Source organism: Myiozetetes cayanensis, unplaced genomic scaffold, assembly GCF_022539395.1.
Source record: "Myiozetetes cayanensis isolate MyiCay16 unplaced genomic scaffold, myiCay2020 scf6-25, whole genome shotgun sequence".
Taxonomy (NCBI): Eukaryota; Metazoa; Chordata; class Aves; order Passeriformes; family Tyrannidae; genus Myiozetetes; species Myiozetetes cayanensis.
The window spans coordinates 47,947,023-47,966,644 of record NW_026087853.1 but is presented as its reverse complement, the minus strand read 5'-3'; the positions used below and the strand labels follow the sequence as shown (position 1 = coordinate 47,966,644).

The 19,622-nt window shown below is 45.7% G+C and overlaps 1 protein-coding gene across 3 annotated transcripts in view; it reads left to right on the top strand.

The window, feature by feature from the left end:
* TMEM86A (transmembrane protein 86A) overlaps nt 1-19,586 on the top strand; it is a 28,372-nt gene extending 8,786 nt beyond the window's left edge. For all 3 annotated transcript variants that reach the window (XM_050336852.1, XM_050336853.1, XM_050336851.1), the window contains 2 exons: nt 8,221-8,485; nt 12,667-19,586. In XM_050336852.1, coding sequence (XP_050192809.1) covers nt 8,221-8,485; nt 12,667-13,094 — 693 coding nt within the window. In that variant the 3' untranslated portion in view covers nt 13,095-19,586. The remainder of the gene's footprint in view (nt 1-8,220; nt 8,486-12,666) is intronic.
* Nucleotides 19,587-19,622: the final 36 nt, after the last annotated feature.

The following is a 19,622-nucleotide window of genomic DNA, read 5'->3' as shown; positions in this document are numbered from 1 at the left end:
CATGAGTGTGTGACAGCCCCTACAACCCTGCAGAGACATTTGAATTCTTGACTAGTTTAATATTGTTAGTCCTTGACCGTACTCAGAAGGCAATCCCCAAAACTGCTGACAGCTACAGGATTGCTACAGATGTGAAGTCAATCATTACAACCGCAGGTTAGGAAAAGGCCTTTAAAATAGCCCTGCTTGTGGCCCTGTGCCAATCTGGTAGACAGGACAGATGATTGGTAATGGAAAAAAACAAACCCACCCCTGGCCCCAGAAAACAAGCCCTAGCCGAAACACATACATCCAAGCTGAGTATTCAGTTCAGGGTGAAATGTATTTGTCTGTAATTTGATTTTTGTGAATTAACATCTGCTAAAGAAAGGCTTCACTACCTTGAAAGCTTCCCTGTGGTCCCAGAAAGTGAAGGGCAGATACCACAGTGACTTTATAAGATACTGGTGGGTGTAGTGGTATCTCACGTTGCCTGGCCTGATAGCAGTAGGTCTTGTGTAATGCAGGAAGGTCCCAGAGACACTGTGGCATAGCTTGTTAGCCAAGCTAACTGGATTTCTTCTTTTATCCAGTACAGAACATACCCTTTATGGATACTGTAACTTCCTTAACTGCTGGAGGGAACAACGCTGTCCAGTGTATCAAGATAGCTTTGGGCCATGTCATGGTATAAAAGGCAAGAAGCAGGGGTGAGATCCTGTTGCAACATGTGGTACAGACAGTGCCCTGATGTGTGAGGTGATTTCCTTGGCTCCAGAACCACCTGTATCTAATTTAGGTTGTTAAGGGACTGTTCCCTCACATTTCTAAAGCCTCCTGCAAGGAGTCTTTTGAAGGCCAGACTCCGGTTTCCCTTTTGGACTTTTTTTCTGACACATCCCAGGTGTCTACAGATGCATATTTTTTGAACTTGCAGGCATAGCAGCAGAAAGCTGCAATCTCCAAGAGCTCCCAGGTAACATTGGCTGCTGAGCCAAACTGGCCTTGTCAGCAGCCCCGTGAGCACAGTCAGTGTGACTGCTCAGCGCCCAGCATGTTTTAATTTCTTCATTAAGCACCTGAAGACAAGAGGGGACTGCTGTTATTTTTGTACTGAAGCTTTGCTAACACATGCATTGTTGTTTCTATGTGAGTCTCAGTTTGGCTTCTCCTGCCTTAACTTGGGAAGGGGCAGAAATGAAGGCTGCCTGCCCCCTTTGCCTGTTTGTCTCCCTCCCTGACCGCTGTACAAGGATTCATGGTTGCAGATATTTTACTGTCCTCTGGAGAAGGCCACAAAACCTGCCTAATGTTTCTCTGTTTTACCTTCCCAAGTCTTTAATTTAATTATCCTTCATACTTTGTGTGTTCAGTTCTGTTTTCCCCTAAAACCTATCCTAGACAATAACCTTCAGAAATTTCCTCCCAGACAAGAGCTGACTGGGTTCCGTGGTATCACATGGCTGTGATAAAGTGTTGGGTAGCACAGACTTTGCTTGAGGAGTGTCTACAGATAGGGACAGACAGCAGTTTGTGGTGCAGAAATTATACTTGGAAAGCAAACATGAAGAGAGCATGGTAGACTGGAGACCTTTTCAAAAGCAAGGTCTGCAGTCTCGTGTCGCTGGCACTCCCACGGCATGATGAGCCTTGCTCATGTGCTCCCCAGCTGTCCTGGTACAAAACATGCCATTCTTGGCGCTCGCCTGCTGCCGCTCAGCTGGGTGGCCGGGCTGTGCCCCCGCTGTGCCCGGGCTGCCGCGCTGCAGGGACTCGAGCTGCCCTTTCACCTGGGAGAGGCTGGTGCATGCAAACATCGCCCTGCTGCCAGGCACCTGTGGGGAAACTCCTGCTGCAAATTTCCTCCCTGCTTTCTGCATCCAGGGGGGGGAAGTGGCTCGTCTGGAAGGTTTTAACCTTCAGTGCTGACAGGTTTTCATCCCCCCCCCTGTGGTTAATCTGGAGATTAGGTTGAATCTCAACTGTGAGTTGGGCTTGTAAGTTAAATTTTTGTTGTGATCCTTGTTTCTGCATGCAGCTGTGTATGGAGCAGCTCAGCCATGCACAGGGGCCCTTGTAAGATGCCACTTTGATCCTCATCCTTTGCCAGCTCCCGTGCGCCTCCACCAAAGGATGACTGTTCTGATGCCAAGAACTTGTGCAGCAATATAACTGAGTTCACCACCCAAGAGCTGTGGGGGCCTGTGCCAACTTTTTAATCTTACTTTTCTGGCAAACAGCCGTATCTTGATCTGAAGAAAAAGAAGCTGAATATTTCTAGCTCTCAGCCCTGTGTTAGTCTGTTGTGGAGCAAAGCATGGAAGTACAGCTGGACCTCACTTTGCTTAACTGAGGGGAGGAAGAGAGTACCCAGGCTGCTGGGGTAGAGAAAGGAATGACAAAAGCCAACACACCAGCCCTCTTTTGCAGGAGTTGAATAGACCCTGTGGGTGGAAGAGCTGCCTTGGACACACGTGTCTGAGCTGGGAGGATGGTCCTTCTGCAGGCAGGAAGCATTCAGGCAGAGTCCCGTTACTTTTGGCTTGTGCTGAACAACAGCGGCTCTTGTCAGACAAAATCATGATTTTTTGATTCCTTGTAAGCAGGTTGACTGAACAGCTGAGCGTGAGCTGAGTTTCACTGCATTACCCTTGAGAGAGAAATAGAGGCCCTAAGTTGTGCTGGGGAGTGCCAGAAACTGCAATAAAGCAAGACTTGGTGAAACTCACTGCATGACACAAACATGATGAAGACAGAGGATCATCAGCACACATATTCTCCTAAAGGCAAATCATGTACCATGTTCTGAGTGACTTATTGGCTATTTTGCAAATCGATTTTAGATAGATCTTGGCTCCATTTGAGGAGAAGAGGGTTTATCTATCACCCTGAATTTCCTGCAGCACGTGGAGCCTGTTCAGGAGCCATCTGCCTCACATGCCTGGCCCGTGGCATCTCCAACACAAACATAAACCCTCTTATTAATTGCAAAAATATATTGCACCAATGGAGTATTTCAGACAGGTTGACTGGCTGGTTCAGTAACTCCTTACTACCCTCTATAACAAGCATTTTTTCTTAGAATTTTATTCAGGAATGACTTGGGGCATGTATGAGCCAATGCCTTCTGTGAAAAAAGGTGGTAGGCAATCAGTTATCCCCCAGGAGCATGTTTGCTCCTGCTGGAGAGCTGGGTTGGAATTGAAGCGCTTTGTGCTCACTTATAATCATCAGTTAGGTGAGTACCAGTTAGGGCTGTCCCAGCCAGCCCTAATATTTCAGCAACCCTCTGGAATAAAAAGCGCTGACTGGCCGATCCCTTTACCTCTTCTCTGTCTTCCTCTCACTCATCTCTGCAAGCTGCCCAGGAGGGGTGCAGAGCTGGGCAGCCAGAGTGGCCACTGGGGTCTTTGCTTTGTGTGGAAGGTGTAAATGGTGAATTTGGGTACCAAACAGCTGAATCCTCACCATTACATAATCTGAAAAATTCCCTCTTTGATATCAGTTTCACAGTGTACACATCTGAGCAAAGGTGGGAATGTGGAAGCAAGCCCAGGACCATGAGGACGGGAGCTTTGCAGTCCTCTCACATGGGTTTATGGCCAGGAAGTGCACAGCACTTCTGTGTTCCTCCTTGGTTTAGCAAAAAGTGATAGGTTGTTGAATTCCTGAGAAAAACAGCTGCCCCTGGCTAGATCTGTGCACAAAGGTGGGTTTTCTGTAGACTCAGCCTGATGGTGAATTGTCTTGGTTCCCCATTGCTCTGTAGATGAGAACCTGTAGCACATACTTATACTTTATACGAATTGTGGTGCATCCCCAGGTTGAAGCAACTCTAACTCTCCCCTTCTGTGACTCAGACTGCACAGAGGATGGTCAGTGCTTTGCAGAGAGCCACATATTTTGGGGAATGAGAAGGGTGAGCCATGGGCTTGAAGTGGCAGCAAACATGGCAACAAAGCCAAATAAATATTTATTAGCACACAACTGGGGGTTGGAGCTATTGTCACAATAGGGCAGAACCAAGGCAGGATCCATGATGCAGGATGCCAAAATCTAGGAGAAGCAGCTCAGACGTGGATACACAAAAGGGTCCTTGCCCAGCCAAGGCTGCTGGGAGGGATGGGTGAAGGACAACGACCCAGCTTTTTTTGGCCAGTGCACACAGTTGAGATTAAGTACTGCTCTGTAGAATAGCTGGTGTGTTATTTTTAAAGTACTTTTCCTGGAAAGCAGCATTTTACAGCCCAGTGGGTGTGAGCCATATCCCCACAGCAGGTGTCTGTATACATATTTTCTGTGCAGGCTGATTTAGGGGACTTTGTGGAGAGAAGAGCATTGATACTCCATATTGTTTCCTGAGACCAGTGCTAAGCTTAGGACTTTAGCAAGGACTTTTTGTCCAACTTCAGCATTTCAGTGCAACAAACTTCTGATGTTCTTCTGTACCTTGGGAGGAAGATGTCTCTCTCCCTGTGGCAGCTGGATTTTCTTCACCCCACTTGTGATACAGACACAGACAACAGGCTCCAAAGTGTTAAAGAAAATCAGAGCACTGTCTTATGAATGTAGCTGTTCCTCTGTGGATGGGGCTTATTCTGAAGTAGAGGAGCTAGGTGTAAATTTTTTTGTTTTACAGTAGTTTAATTTCTCCAGACTCTAGGTAACTTAATTGTCATAGCAGTTGAGAAATGTCCTAAATTATGCTCAGTTTAGAAAGCCATGACAATCACATGCATTACCATAAGGGATTTTGTCACCTCTGTCATGTGTTTTCTTTTCCAACACCACGGCATGGCCCCATCTCACATTCCGTCTCTGATGCAATTTATCCATGCAACCAAGAAATAATGTTCCCTTCCCTGAGGTACAGGCAAGTCCAGTCATGGATTATATGCCCTGTTTTTCTCAAGCCACAGCCTCCAGTCGTGTTGGTACATGGTTTCCCAATGCCAGCCTTGACTTGTCCTTTAGGTGGCAAGTTGCCCCATCACCTTTCCAAGGCTCAGCCACATGTCCAAACAGAGGGTAATCCCCACTCTCACCCTCTGGCTGCCTCAGTTTTTCTTGAAGGACTTCTCCCAGGTATTTCCAGTGCCCCACTATCCCAGCAGGATGTGCTGCCCACCCCTCAGCTGCATAGGTACCTCTGTCTCAGCAAGTGCTGTCCCTCATTGTGGTCAGAGCCGTAACAGGGGCCCGCCCCACTGAGCTGCAGCTTTCAGTGATGGGCAAGGGCAGGGCTGGAAATAACTCATCTGAAGTATACTTGTAGAAAAGGTGTAAAGAAATAGTGTCAATTCAGTGATGAGAAGCCTGTAGCCCTTTTAGATATATGAGGTCATTCTTATGTGGGGACTCTGTAACAATGTAAATTGTTTAACTGGTGCTTGACTGAGACTAGAACCTGACCCCTTATATATGAAAAATTCCTTAATTATTATTAGCATGGAAATGATGCAAATCATTATTTTAAAATAATGCTGGCTGAGCTTGCAAAATTCACATTCAGATAGTAAGAAATGGTTATTTTAAGTTTACCAAGCAAACATAATCATTCTGCACAAGTGCATGTCTTACACTCAGTAAGGCAGGGTTCCTGGGGAAATGACAAGCGTAATTAAAACCTGTCTCATCGTGCGTGCACACAGGGGAGGGCAAGCCGTGATTGTAATGGTAACTGCTCCTCACAGGTGTTTTTCTGTTAATATGAGGTATTAAATAAAACTTCCTGTGTTTATTAACCCAAATACTCTCCTGTATGCTTCTAACAGTGCCGCTGTGGTGTGTTGCAAACAGGCTGAACTTCAGCTATATCTTTCAGCATAAACTTTTGTCTTCAGAGGTACAAAACCACTTACCTTAGCTGAGACTGTTACAGGAGCCCGGAGCACTGTCGATGCTGCCAATTCTTTCGCACTTTGTAGCTCTGGAGGTTGTTAGTTTTCCACGATGAAGATCTCAGGCTCGTTAGGGCATGGCGGGGATCCTCCACAGCTTGCGGGGGAGAGGAGAAAACCCTGCCAGAAACACTGTCATCTGTTGCCTCCAACTGTGAGAGGATGAATGTGATCAACTACATTTTAATAAGAGAGAGTCAGAAGGGGAGGAAGCAGAGCTGGAGCTGGGCACTGGCTTTGGGCAGTCTGAGCCTGGTGTGTCACTCCAGGAGAGCAAGGTGCTGGGTCTGAAGGAGGGGGAAGGTTGGCTGCACTCTTTCCCTTATGATACTTGATAGTTCCCAGGCAACCCCAGTACTTTGAGACTACATGGGCTTTTGTAACTTTTATTTTAAGTTCCTTTGTTATTTGCTGCCAGAATTTTCCCAAGGAATGCAGACAAGGAGTGGTAAATGGTGAATAATTTAGACAACCTAAGTAGGGGACTCACAAGGGCTCTCCATGTAATACAAGAAAGTTAATGGCTTGCTGATGTCCTTTTGTTAGTGAATTGTGTAGCCCGGTTGTTTAATGGAGTGTTTAAAAATTGTGTTGGCAATAGCCTATGAATAATGGATAATGAAATACCTTACTGCCAAGAAACTGCTGATATGCTGGGGAAATTTCCATCAGATGTGAGAACAATTTTAAAGGCACTGTCTTCTTGGGATGCCCTTTATTTATAGCCTCACTGCTTCCAAGATTGCATTCCCTTTTTAGATACTGCATGTGAAGATGCCCTCCACTGCCTCTGCCTCTGTCTTCCAGCTTCACCTGATTCGATTTGCTTGTGTCTGTAAAAGCTCCAGAATTTTTATGAGATTAGGCTTTATTACCTGAGCACTGTAAGCATGGAATATTTCCTGTGCAGTCTTCATCTGTTCTAGGTATCTGCACCAGGCACGCCGCATCAAAGGAAGATGGATGCTGTTTTTGTGTCATGGCAGTGTCCCATGATGCAAGGAAGCAGAAATAGGGCCAAGTGATTTGGAAAAAGAAAAGACCAGTTGGACTCTGCAGGGTGAAACCAACTTTGATGCCTCTAAATTTCCCCCTGTGTCCTCCTCGATTGCATGAGGCCTCTGTGTGCTTTGGCCATGAGTAGAGGGAAGTTGTTGTGACACTAAGCAACTAAATCTTGCTTGATCAAAGAAATGAGAAGATTGAGAGTAAACCTCTGCTTGCAGAGGAGCTCTGGATTTTGCACTGCCTTAGGTGCAGGAGGAAAGAGGCCTCCTGTTAGACCCCAGGACATAGCTCAGGCAGGCAGAGGAGGCAGTTACAATCTTTTCCTTTGATCCTTATTTTGGCTCTCAGCTGCTCTTCAGAAGAAAGTAAAATCATAGCTTTGTTTCTTGTGTGAAGTTTTCCCCACCTGCACTGAAATGCAGAATTATAACAGGAAGGCAGGTGATCACAATACATACATTATCATTGTGCAGAGTGTTCTCAGCTAAGTATATGTCAAGAGCAGACCCAGCTTGTGGAGTCTGTAACTCTGTGCCCTGCCCCTGCTGTGGCTTTGTTATGAGTAGCCAAGTGCTCATGCCATATTTTTGTGTCTGCACTTACACAGCAGAGCCCTGAGTCAAAACATTTCCTGCAATATGGGTTCTGTATTATTACTGTAATGCTAGAACAAAGCAACACGTGGTTGATGTTGGTATTAGTCAGCTGAGGAAGTGACATCTTCACCTGTGAGGTTAATGTGATGGGTTTTGAAGTCATGTGGTGGTGCCAACAGCAAGCTGCAGGCATGAGGCTACAGGGCAGGAGAAAGAATGGCTTAGAAAAGAGGTTGTATCCTCAGGGTGATCTGCTACTGGCTAAGAGTGAGGATTTGTGAGAATGGAAGGGAGGATTTGCATTTTTACTGGTTTGTTTGCTGCTGGGATATAACTGGGGGGGGCAGTATTTTCACAGCTCCAGGAAAGGTGTGTAAAAGGGGTTAGTCTAAACACAGGGTAGGTGGCAAGGAGCACCAGAGGAGTTTGACTGATGGTCTAAATGTTTTCAGTAGAACTAAATAAAGAGAAAAGGTATATAAAACTTCCTCCAGATCCACCACCGAAACCCCATCCTGCCAGCCGAGAAGTGTTTTCAACAGAGACAGTCACAAAGGTCTAGACTGAGGATCATGGAAGTTCAACCAGCATTTCTCAGGGTAGAAACGCTGCTAGCTGACAGTGTACATGAAAGAGCAGTTTTCAAAAGGAAGAAGACAGTTCTGTTATGAAGTTTATTCCACTGATGCTTCTGATGATCCTATTAATTTATCTTTTTTAATGTTTGTTTTCTTTAGGTGAAGAGCGAAGGTCCCAAACTGGTGCCCTTCTTTAAAGCCACTTGTGTCTATTTCGTCCTCTGGCTGCCAACTTCCAGCCCCTCCTGGTTCAGTGCTCTCATTAAATGTCTGCCCATCTTTTGTCTGTGGGTTTTCCTTCTGGCCCATGGAATTAACTTCTTAGTGTCACACCGGAGTGCCAGCCGCATCCTAGCGGGACTCATATTCTCGGCAGTGGGAGATGCCTTTCTCATCTGGCAGGAGCAGGGCTACTTCATTCATGGTGAGTATGTTGTCAGTCCTAAAGGAATGCCACAGTGTCCAGCTGTTATCCTCTTTATTTAGTAATGAGTTGCTGGAGCACATGTTTTGTTTATTCATATAGAGCTTAAGCCTCATGCACTGGGAAGCACTCATTCCTTGACTAAAATCCATCATGGTTAGAAGAGTCACACCATGGATGAGTCTTTCTCTTGGGATTAGAGGGGTAACTGGGTCAGGTTTGGTTTCCTGGCATGTGTCACAGCATCTCGGCTGGCTGGAGCTGAGAAGGTGGCATGCCAGAATCCCTGGGGAAGAGAAGGAAATGCTCATGGTACTCCTGAGCTCCCATAAAGCTACAGGAAGTATCTACCTCCTATCTCTCTGCAGGGAGGTCTGTTAGAGATCCTTTGTTACAAGGATCAGGGGTAGGACATATTGTGCAAAAGTCCTCAGCGGAGAAAAAGTGGAGAAGACCTTTTTGTTTTGATAGACAAGCCCATAGCCTGGGGGAGGTTTTTAAGTGGATGCTAGAAACCAAAGCATCAGAAATCTTGTCCTACTTGCAGGTTCATCAGTGTGAATCATGCAGCCTGTTTTACAAGGCATGTCTGTTTTGCAAGACATGTAAATGATGGTCAGTCAAGGACAAACCTTACCACAATGGTCTGTCTTCTCTACAGAAGGATCCACATCTCTCAGAGCAAAATGAGCTTGGTTTATTTTTCTAGTTTGCAGATTGGAACAGAATGATTTAGATTAATCATTTGAGGCCACGTTGAACCTGCCTGCAGCGACACTCTCCGTGGCCTTCGACTGTCACAAGGAATAAGCAGCAGTTGAGTCCTTCGCTAAACTGACTGGTGGGCTTTCTGAAGTTAATTTAACCAGCACAGGGATCTCACACAACATCCACCATTAACTGGCTGCTGTGAGTGTCCCACTGGAAAATGTGATGAGGCAACTTTTCTGACATGCTGTTGTCAGCTCTGAAAGTTAAAGGCTTATTTTTTGCCTCTCTCATGAGGTTAGTTTTTAGTTTTATTCTGGGATTCCCACAAGCTCTTTCTTTGTGAGAGGGAAGTGTGTGCAGTGCCAGATATGAAAGGCCAAATGCTCTGAATCTGGTTTTAATCTGCTTCCCAAGGGCTTATCCCAATCTCATTAAAAGTTCATGTAAAAATTTTTACTGATTTTGGTGGGGTGTAGATTAGGCCCTCAGGATTGGATCTATCTATCTGGCTGAACCTTGGGCACGTTGCTGAGGAGCTTCAGCTTTCCCTTGGGGTGCCACTCCCTCTGTGTTGAGTGTTGACATTCCCACTGATGGGCCTCGTCCCAGCAGGAGTTAAGAGCAGGTTGCCTCAGGCTCAGAGCAGGTTGCCTCAGCCTGACTGGTTGTGCTTCTGTTTTGCCTCCTGGAGTTGCTCCTGGAGCTGTGGCTTGGAAAAGATCCGAGGCCAAATTCTCCCCATTTTTGTATACGGACTGTTCCACGCTTCTCCATTCCACACAGCCAGTATATCTCCAAGGTCCCTCTCCAATACAGTGCTAGAGGAAGGGTTAACCAGTCACAGCAATTCAGTATCTGGTTGATTGTTTTAATTTGCAGATAAATTGGATTATCAACCCTAGTCTCACAACTGATAAGTTTTGCTTTGTGGCTTTAGACACATTTTGCTTCTTAAGGAGGAGAAAAGCTCTACTGAAGCATTTTGAAAATCTCAGCCCACTGAGCTACTATCTTCTGCAATCAAGTGTTAATATTTGCATTTCAGCTGTAAGCAGATAAAGCACACTGCTCCATTTCATCCTTCACCTTGCCTGCAAAATTTATTTTCTCCTATCTGAAACTCACCAGGTTGCTGTGGCCGACAACTGACAATATTTAACCTTTTGACATCATCAGTTGTGGGAATTTGAAGTTCCAGGAGAGTAAGAGGAAATACTGGATAAAAATGTACTTTTTGTTCAATTTCTCTAGCTTTGGGATTGAAAAGGGTTGGAAACTGGGCTAATTTGAATAGCTTTTGAGACAACAAGTTTATAAAAGGACGTTTGTTCATTACTTTATAGGGAAGTGAGAGCCTGGGAACCTACTCTTGGCACACTTGACTTTTTTCATTTTTGCTGCTTCAGTCCACTTACAATGCGCTATTTTCTGACTAGTGGTTTACTGCATGTAGAAGATACTTTACAGTGTTAACATCCACCTCCTTAGATGGCAGGTACTTAGAAACAATTTATGCATTTGGTGAAGAGGACAGGGACTAGCAAAAAAGCCTTACTGCCAGCCTGAGGGAACGTGTGGCAAGGAAGCGGACACAGAGAAGGGCTGATCTGCCTGATGTGGGAGGACCAGGCTAAAGGCTGAGGAATACAAGAGAAACCCACCCTCTCCTTGTGCAGCTGTCACAGGCTTCCCCAGTTCCTGGCTTGATTTGTGGGTGTTGGATGAGTAAACCTAAGACCTGACTGCCTTGTTTGTGACCAGTCTCACCACATATCAAAAAACTCCTACTGCCTTTCCAGGCCCCTGTTTCGCTCCTGTATCCTGTCCTCTCCTCCTCCTCCTCCTTGCTGCCAGATGCCTGCGTGAAGGACAACACATTCTTCAGTTCCCTGTCCCAGAATACTCCGTATAATGCCACTGAAGGAAAAAACACTCATCACTGCTAGGAGGATGTATCCTTCTTCTCCTTACCACCTCCCTGGGCTCTAACCTTTCCTGCTCTATAACACTATAAGCAGTTCATGTCCTAAATCCCTTCTCAGTTTCCTCAGTGCTGTGCCCATGATGTGCAATAGCTCTGTGAAACATCAGCTTCTCGTTGCTCTCCTTTGTGCTTCTCTTCCTTCCCCTTCACACTGTCCATTTTCCCTAGCCTCATCCTGCAAACCAGATCCCCACCAACCCCTCCCTCCTGTGGGTTCTCTTCTCATCTCATCATGGCTGAGCTTTCAATGGATGTCCAATCTGGTCCTCTCCAAAGGCAAGGAGACACTTCCCCTTCTTTGTGGTGCCTCAACACAAGAGTATTAGGATGAAGCGACGTCTGCCAGCAGCAGGTTTTAGTGACTGCCCGTACACCATGGCATCACACATTAAATGCGAACAAGTGTCCTGCTGGAGGACTCAGCTTCCCAGGTCCTTTTCTCTATTTCATGCTTTAGAGCTTGAAATAAAAACTTCCAGCTCCACTAATAACTCTGCCAGGATAAAGTGGGACAGCCTGCATCTGCACCATGTGTGGGCCTGGGAACCAGAGGATCCCAGGAGCTGGATTCAGTTTGGAGCCCATTATCTGCAATTGTCATGACAGCTAGGAGTCAGCAGCTGCACCAACACATTGGGACATATTTTTGTCAAATGGATTAGTGGCAAGTGAATAACAACATGTGAGCAGTACCTTCCAACACCCACATCTGGCATTTCTCAGGGCTGTTGCACTTCAAAGGGACGCCGGCACTTTATTTTCGCTGATTGATTCCGGCTAAGGTTCATCTGAATCTTGAAAATAGCCATAAAATTGTTGGCAGATCACATCGGTGCAGTCTCTGAAATACGCCAGCTGCTTCTTTCCAGCTTAGGCTTCTCCCAGCTATGGGCAGAGATGGGGTAGAAGCCAGATTTAGTCCCCGAGTGCCTTTGGGTTTGTGGCTAAATACGGTCAGGCTTTGTATCTGGCTTCAGAGGGATTGGTAACTTTTGTCACATTTGTTCCTACGCTGCTCTGATTCCAGCCTTCCTGTTCCACACGTGACCTGTGAACAAAACACTTTGGATAGTTGGAGGGGATGGTCTTTGGTCTGCCTTGCTCCCACCCTTCCGACCAAAGCAGAGGAAGAGGAACGCCTGAAAAACAAGCTCAGTTCCTTCTGCAGAAGCTTAGTTCACCTGGCCTCCCAGCAGAAAGGCTTTTGTCACAGCAGAGCTGTACTTCGCTGCAGCTTTGGATGTGCTGGGGCTTTTTCTTAGGCTGGGAGCTTCATGTTAAGGTTGATCTCCCATGCACATATTTTTATATTTAAATGGTCTTAAGCGGTCAGTATGGTTCTCACTGATAGTGTTAAGGGTTATAACACTGCAAGAAGATCTAAGCCTGTGCTTGTTGTGGTATATTTAAAATCCAATATAGCCACATGTTTTCTTCAGCTCTTGACTACCAGTCACTGATGATCTGTGTCAATGCCTCTTTCCAGGTCTGCTGATGTTCGCCATCACACACATCCTGTACTCTTCAGCCTTTGGCATGAAGCCTTTGGACCTCAAAGCCGGCTTGTTGATGGGCCTGGTTTCCGGTTCCTGTTATGCCTTCCTGTACTCCTACCTCTCAGGCCCGTTCACCTACCTGGTAGCTGTCTACATCGCCTTGATTGGCTTCATGGGCTGGCGGGCGGTGGCCGGCATGCAGCTGTGCAACGACCTCTGGACGTGGACCAAGCTCTCCGCCTGCATCGGCGCGATGCTGTTCATGGTGTCCGATCTAACCATTGCACTTAACAAGTTCTGCTTCCCCGTGCCCTACTCGCGCTTCATCATCATGGCTACTTACTATGCAGCCCAAATGCTTATTGCACTGTCAGCTGTAGAGACCAGAGATGAAGAGGACTTCAGAAAGAGGAGCTAGGTGGAGTGCCAATAGTCCGTGAACACGTGGGTTATATCTCAGGTGCTGTAGCTGCATTCACCCCTGAGAGAGATCTCCATTTCTCTAGGCACACTGGTGATGTTGATTTTGCTTCTTTGAAGCATTACCTTTGGGAATAATTTTTTTTTCAATGGCTTTTTCTGAATAAAGCTTACTTCAGTGTGGAGTCCACATCAGAAAGCTTAGACTGTCCCTGCAGTAGTTACTCATTCAAGTTTTCCTTTTTGGAAGTGCTGTACTACTGCATTTTACTTGTTAGTCTTGAAACTGATGCTAAATGCCTGGGAAGTGGAGAGCAGATGGAAAGGAAGTTTAGCCATGCACTGTGCTAAAAGGCTTGCTCTCAATTGAAGGCAGACAGGTACAGATCTCTGCTGAAATTAATTTAACTGATGTTTGTCTCTTTGTGCATTACAAACTCAGTATACAAACTGGAGCTATTGCCTCTGCTGAAAGGAAACTTGGACAGAGAGTAAAAACAGCATATCCAGATAGGGACTAACTGAGCTTTAGAGTCACGGGCAGCACGTGGGGCAGCACCCAGCAGAACCAGCATGACAGCAGAACCCCAGGCGGAGAGCACAGAGCAAGAGGTGTGCTGACATGCAATGCTGTGTGCTTTGATCATGGTGATCACTGCTCCAGGGCAGATCTGTAGGTGTAAGCCAGCACTGCCACATGTGGCAGAACTAGGAGTCTGGTGGGATTTAAGGGGCATCTCGGTAGCCAGGCCAACATGTTCTCCCTCTCCACGTGTGTGCAGTTGCACAGCGCCTGCAGCCAGCAGTGACAGCTGGGATGCATTGGGCACACAAGGAACTTTGATTTTTACAGCAGAACTTTGAGCACGTGTCTTACTGGTGTATACCCTAATTGTCCTTAGTGCAGGAGACAGGAATCCAACCTTTATGCCTTTCTTCCCCAGTGTCCTAACAAGTAATATTCCATATACCCATTAAGCTTTATAGTACTGCTGCCTGCAGTATTTGAATCTTCATCTGAGCATTTCTTGTGGTCAAGGCCTTGATTTTGGATGTAGATCATTAGAACATTATAAATGTTATTGGGCTTTGCCAGGTGGTGGTAAACAATCATCTTTGCACCACTTTTTTTTTTTTTTTTTTTTTAAGAAAGCCCCTTTTCAGCAGAGCTTCCTGAAGCACACTGTCCTGTGTGCTCAAAATGCCTGGTGCTTCCTTCTTGAACTCACAGAGACACAGTGAGAATGCACAGATGGGGCTGGGAAAGCCTATTTAATTCTGATCCAAATTCTTTGGTTGGTTTGTCTGCCCATCTGTTGAAGCAAGATTATTTCTGACTTCAGATTTTCTTAAAAAGATGTAGGAAGAGGTTGCCTTGACTTTTAATCCGAGTTCATTTGTGATTATATGTGTATTTTTTCCTCTTACTTAGGATACGTATCAGCAAGCTCTGTTTCTATACGAAACTTGAATATGCTTTTCCTTCTGTCCATCCTCAGGCCACTCCCTGGGCTGAGGTGCTTCCCCAGTGGCTTGTTTTAAGACACAAGTGCACTCAGGTGTGCAGAGGAAGCTTGCTGAGGGCTCCTGCCCCTCTTCAAACTGCAGCCAAACAGGGACAACCGGAACAGACTGCACAACTTGAATCCATTGAATCCTCAACAGCCCTTTGCACATGCTCACGTGGGCAGAGGCAGCAAGAGGGGCAGCCCTCCAGACCAGCCTTGTGGGCTGAAAAATCATCATCACGGTCTCCATACCTAACATGCTCCGACCATTCCAGGCAAAAGCCTGGCACCGAGTCCCTGGCCCAGTCCGCAGAACAGGAATTCCTCTTTGCAAGGAGTTGGGCAAGTTCAGGGGCAGCTGAGGAACCCCTACCAGCCCTGCTAGCTTTCCCCTTGGTGCTGAGAGGTGCTGAGTGGGTCTCCTGCTCCTTGCTGGCCTCCCGTGGTGTGTCTGGGTGAGGAACAGGCATTGCCTCCCTGTGACTTCTGCATCCGTGCAAATGCAGCCAGCACTACAAAAATCTAGGTTAACCATCCTGACCCCGTGGAGGCATCTGCTGCTTTTCAGACAGAGATCAGAAAGGTCAGCTGCATTATTGAGAGGGAAAGCATGGTAGGTAGCACAGCCCCGTGTAATCCCTTCCCTTTAATGCTGTTGTGTAATACTGTCAGTATTCATTCACTGGTGCACTGGGGCCTGCCTGGAGTAAACAGCTAAGGGAATTTAGAGCCATAAACCACCTTCATTCATCAGCATTGCTTATCTCCTGGCCACAGATTGAACCCTGCAGTGTAGCTCTCTCCAGATGTCATCTGCTGTTACTTCACTTGGCTGTTTGCAAATCTCTTTCTGCAACAGACTGACCCAGCTAAGAGGAAATCTAAGCATCTGGGGTGAACCCCACCATCCTCCCAGCACGTGAGCAAACAGCACATCAGTCTGGCACACTCAGTCCTCAGCTGGCAGTTCTTCAGAGGAGCCCCCTGCATCCTGAGCTTCCCTTTGCTTGGAGGGAAATGCGTGTGTGATAAAATAACCTCTGTTTAAAAGTCTCAGCTTTGATTCTCTCTTTCTTCCTCTACAGAAATGAGTAGTCCACAGCTTCCTGAAGACAGCTGAGTTGCTTTTCTCTGTGCTTTTTCATCTTCGTTTGCTGTCCTGCTCCACCATCAGCCACTGGATACTTGCAGAAAAGAGTCTTTAAATGTTATTAGGAGGCCTCTCCTCTCTACTGGCTGTCAGAGGTGCAGTTTCTGGTGGCAGAGATCTCTGGGTGGGACGGCAGAAACATGTGCAGCCCAAGTGGGCTGTTGTTCCCTTGCCATCCCCTCACCTGGAGTGACCTGGCTGGGACACATTCTGGCCAGTCACACTGGCTCTGTCCCAGTGCTGCAGCAGCTTCAGCCTTCCCAGGAACACGAGGCAGAGCCCTCAGCATATAAAAAGGAGAGTCCTGGCTGGCTTGGAGGTTTGTCAGCAAAGGCTCTCAATCTTCATAGTCTCTCCCCTGCTCTGCATTCCTCCTTCTAATCATTATTACTTGAATGAGACCATTTTCCTGGAGGCTCTTTTCTGCTGGGAAGGGACCAGCTGCTGTGGAGGGTGATTTGACACAATTTTGAGATTCCTAAACCCTGAGAAACACTAATCAGTTGCTTGGCAGTCTGTTAAATACCTTTTCTTGGTATTAAATCTGTTTCCTCCACCCCAGTGAGGTCAATCTCCACTTTAAATGGAGCAAACAAAATGGGAATGGTGTGACTGTCCGTGGCACTGCCTTTGTGGACCTTCCTGTTGACTCTTTGAAAGGTAAAACTGTGAGGTTTGATCCATTCTTGTCCTTGTAAGGGACACATTCCTTGAGAAGCACCCGGTCTGAAGCTCCCAAATAATGTAGTGTGCCTGGCCCCAGCAGTAGCAGCTCCTTTCCTTGCTACTTGATTACAGAGGCTTTCTTTTCACACTGCTGTATCCAAACACCCTTCTGCCATTGCTGTCTGTGGTCACTTCAGGTTACACACGATCCGTTTACTTGCACTCACTTTCCTTTCTGTAGTTACCACCCTCTTGGAGATCCTTTTGCTCCTTATTTGGACAAATAATAGACTTGGCAGGTTTATGTCAGCCTCTTCCTGTAGACAGTTCCTTGCACAGAATCCCAGTGAAGTCAAAGACAGTGGTAATTGCAACTGTTTTTTAAATGTTAGTGATGCTTCTGGGCTGTGCCAGGCACACTGATGTCAGCAGGGTGATGCTCACGTAGAAATTGCAGCCTAAGAAGAACAAAGCCAGAGGATGTTAACAGTTTTTACTCCTACTCTACCAAGGAAATGGCATTCACACTGAATACCTGGCTTATTACTCCTCCATATTGAGGCAGGCATAAGACTGGTTGGTTGAAGAATTACTCTAACATGTCTTTTATGTAGATTGCTGAAGGTTTCATGTTGTAATCAGTGTAGGTAATTTATATATTTTTACACAAGTATATAGAACTCTCAGGACTAGCTTTGCAGAATGTTTAGTGGCTTTTCAAGGTTTTCCAGTCCCGTGGTTTGACACTAACACCTGCATGTTTTCAGCTTGCTATTGTGGTAATTTTGGGAGCTGTTCTGGAAGAAGCAGATCAAAGCAAACAGCAAATGTAAAGCTCAGTGGCAGGTGCCTCTTTCCTTTTGCTTGGTTTCTGGATACAGACAGGGGCTCTTTTAAGCAGAGGTATCATAACTGTGTTCTTGGAAGAAGATGGTAAGTTGCTGACTTCTCTTGACAGAAGTCCTCCTGGGTAATTCTCCTACCTTTTATCCATGCTTGCTCCTTCTGTGGCCTTGGGTAAGTCACATTTTCTGTGGCTAGGCCCTCAGCTGGTGCAGGAAGGCAAAAGCTTACAAGAGCCAGTGCTATGCCAAGTTACCACAGCAGGGGACCAGGCCCTCACCCCATTTCTAAAATAGGGTTATTAGCACTTATCTACCTCACAAGGATGCTGTGAGGATTAATACTCATACAGCACTTCGAAGATGTAAAGTGCTATGTAAGTCCCAAGTATTATCCAACTTTGGTGTTAAAAATGCTTTTAGGGATCAGTAGGACTTGTCTTAAAGCATGGAATGTGTGACTGCCTTTTCAATTTGCATCAGATGCAAATGCAAAATATTTATTCATACTGGTTAACAGGATGGGCTCAGCTGCACTTGAACACTGAAGAAGGTTTAGCTTAAAAATCTGAACTCTAATTTCAGTTTTGAAAATGCTTTTTAGTTCTTCTAAAAGCCTCAACCAAATGTTTAGATGCGAACCTTGTATCCAAATCCCAGAGTCTGGTCTTATCCCTGACTGTTAACTAGAATAAATCTAATCCAGCCAAAACACAGTGCACTCACAGTCTGCTATGACTGTTGAGAAGACTAGAACAGAAAACGAAGTCATTCTGCTCAACCTTCATTCTGCAGGTCAGCTAGGTTTCATGAGACAAACTGCAAAGGGATGTTTCATTTCTATGATTGTATGTTTTACTGGCTTTAAAATCATCAGAGAGGGAAGGCCTTGATGGAATCAATAAGGTCAGCACATCCTTCTTGAATTACTTTCTTTTCACCTGAATCAAAGAAATAGCAAGTTCTGTAGCAAAGCAGGTGATTGTACCACTAGTCCTACGGCCTGGAAAAAAAAATGGATCTAGAAATATGGCTCTGAACCATCACCATGTTCTGAGCTAGGATAAAAAATGCCACTGTTCACTGATTTCAAATCTGGACCACAGCTAGAAACTACTTAGTTCTAGTAGCACTAACTGCTGTATAAACACAAATGAAGGCCAGGAATTAGACATCAAGGAACATGAGCTGTGTACATGTGAAATGGACCATAATTTTGAAGCAGCTGCAGTTAAATCTTATCTTAATATGAACTCAGAAGCAAACACAATGCAAATTTTTATGGTTTCTTTAAAATATATGGTGGGTTTTAGTTTTCTTAGTTTGGAGAAAATTTTCTTAATGTTATTTTATTTTTGCTGTTATTGTAAAGAATAAAAATATACAATTCTAGGTAGACTACAAATGAAAAAAAAGGTGGCCAGTTGGCAGGAATGCCAAAACTTCTGTGGTTTGTGTTGTTTCTGTGGTGACACTATGCTGCTGTAGGATGAGCTACTGGAATTGTGTGATGGCTCAACAGTGAGGCTGAAGCACAGGGCCAGATGGGTGCAGGGGCTGAGCCACCAAGACACTTCAGCAGGACTGGGCCAATTTGGGTTGGTCAAAATGCAGAGCATCAGGAAATAAAAGACGATATTTCCTGACAGAAGGAAAACAAGAAACCAAAACCAGCCTGTTGGGCGACGGTTCTGATCCACTACAAACATACTTATCTAGACCTTGCTGGTGCAGGCTCCTGCTGGACCAGGCCTTGCTCCTAATTCACCTGGGGAGGCTTGCTCCATGTGTATGGTGCTGGCATGGTCAGGCCAGCAGAACCTGCCCCTTTGTTAAATAAAACTCAAAAACTAGAAAACAACAACAAAACCAGTAACAAGAATAAAAAAAGAAACCCACAAAAAACAAGGCAGGAAAAGGCAAACGCCATTGGGTAAGTGTCAGTTCTGCCTGGCTGAGAATGCAGAGTGGCTGGTCTGTCCTGAACACTAATCTCCAAGTCTTGGACCCATTCAAGCCTCTTGCTCAAGCCCCTCTCCCACGTGCTCCAGGCAGAGTGCACTGAAAGATGTGACTGAAGCAGCTGCTCTCCTCTGGGGAGTCCAGCATTGGCCATGTATAAAAGTCTTTAGTACTTAATTTCTTTACTGTGATTGTAAAGGTCACCACCTACAGTACAGCCACTTGATCTGGGATCTTTTCTTAACACATTTTTATGCAAATTTTACTGTTTTAATTCTTCATTTGGAATGTATTTTTTTCTCATTTCTTCTGTGTGTAACAGCAATTAAAATTATTAATTTACTGGGTATTTTTACTGTGCAGATACAATGTCTCCTTGCTCATTTTCTGTTCCTGTA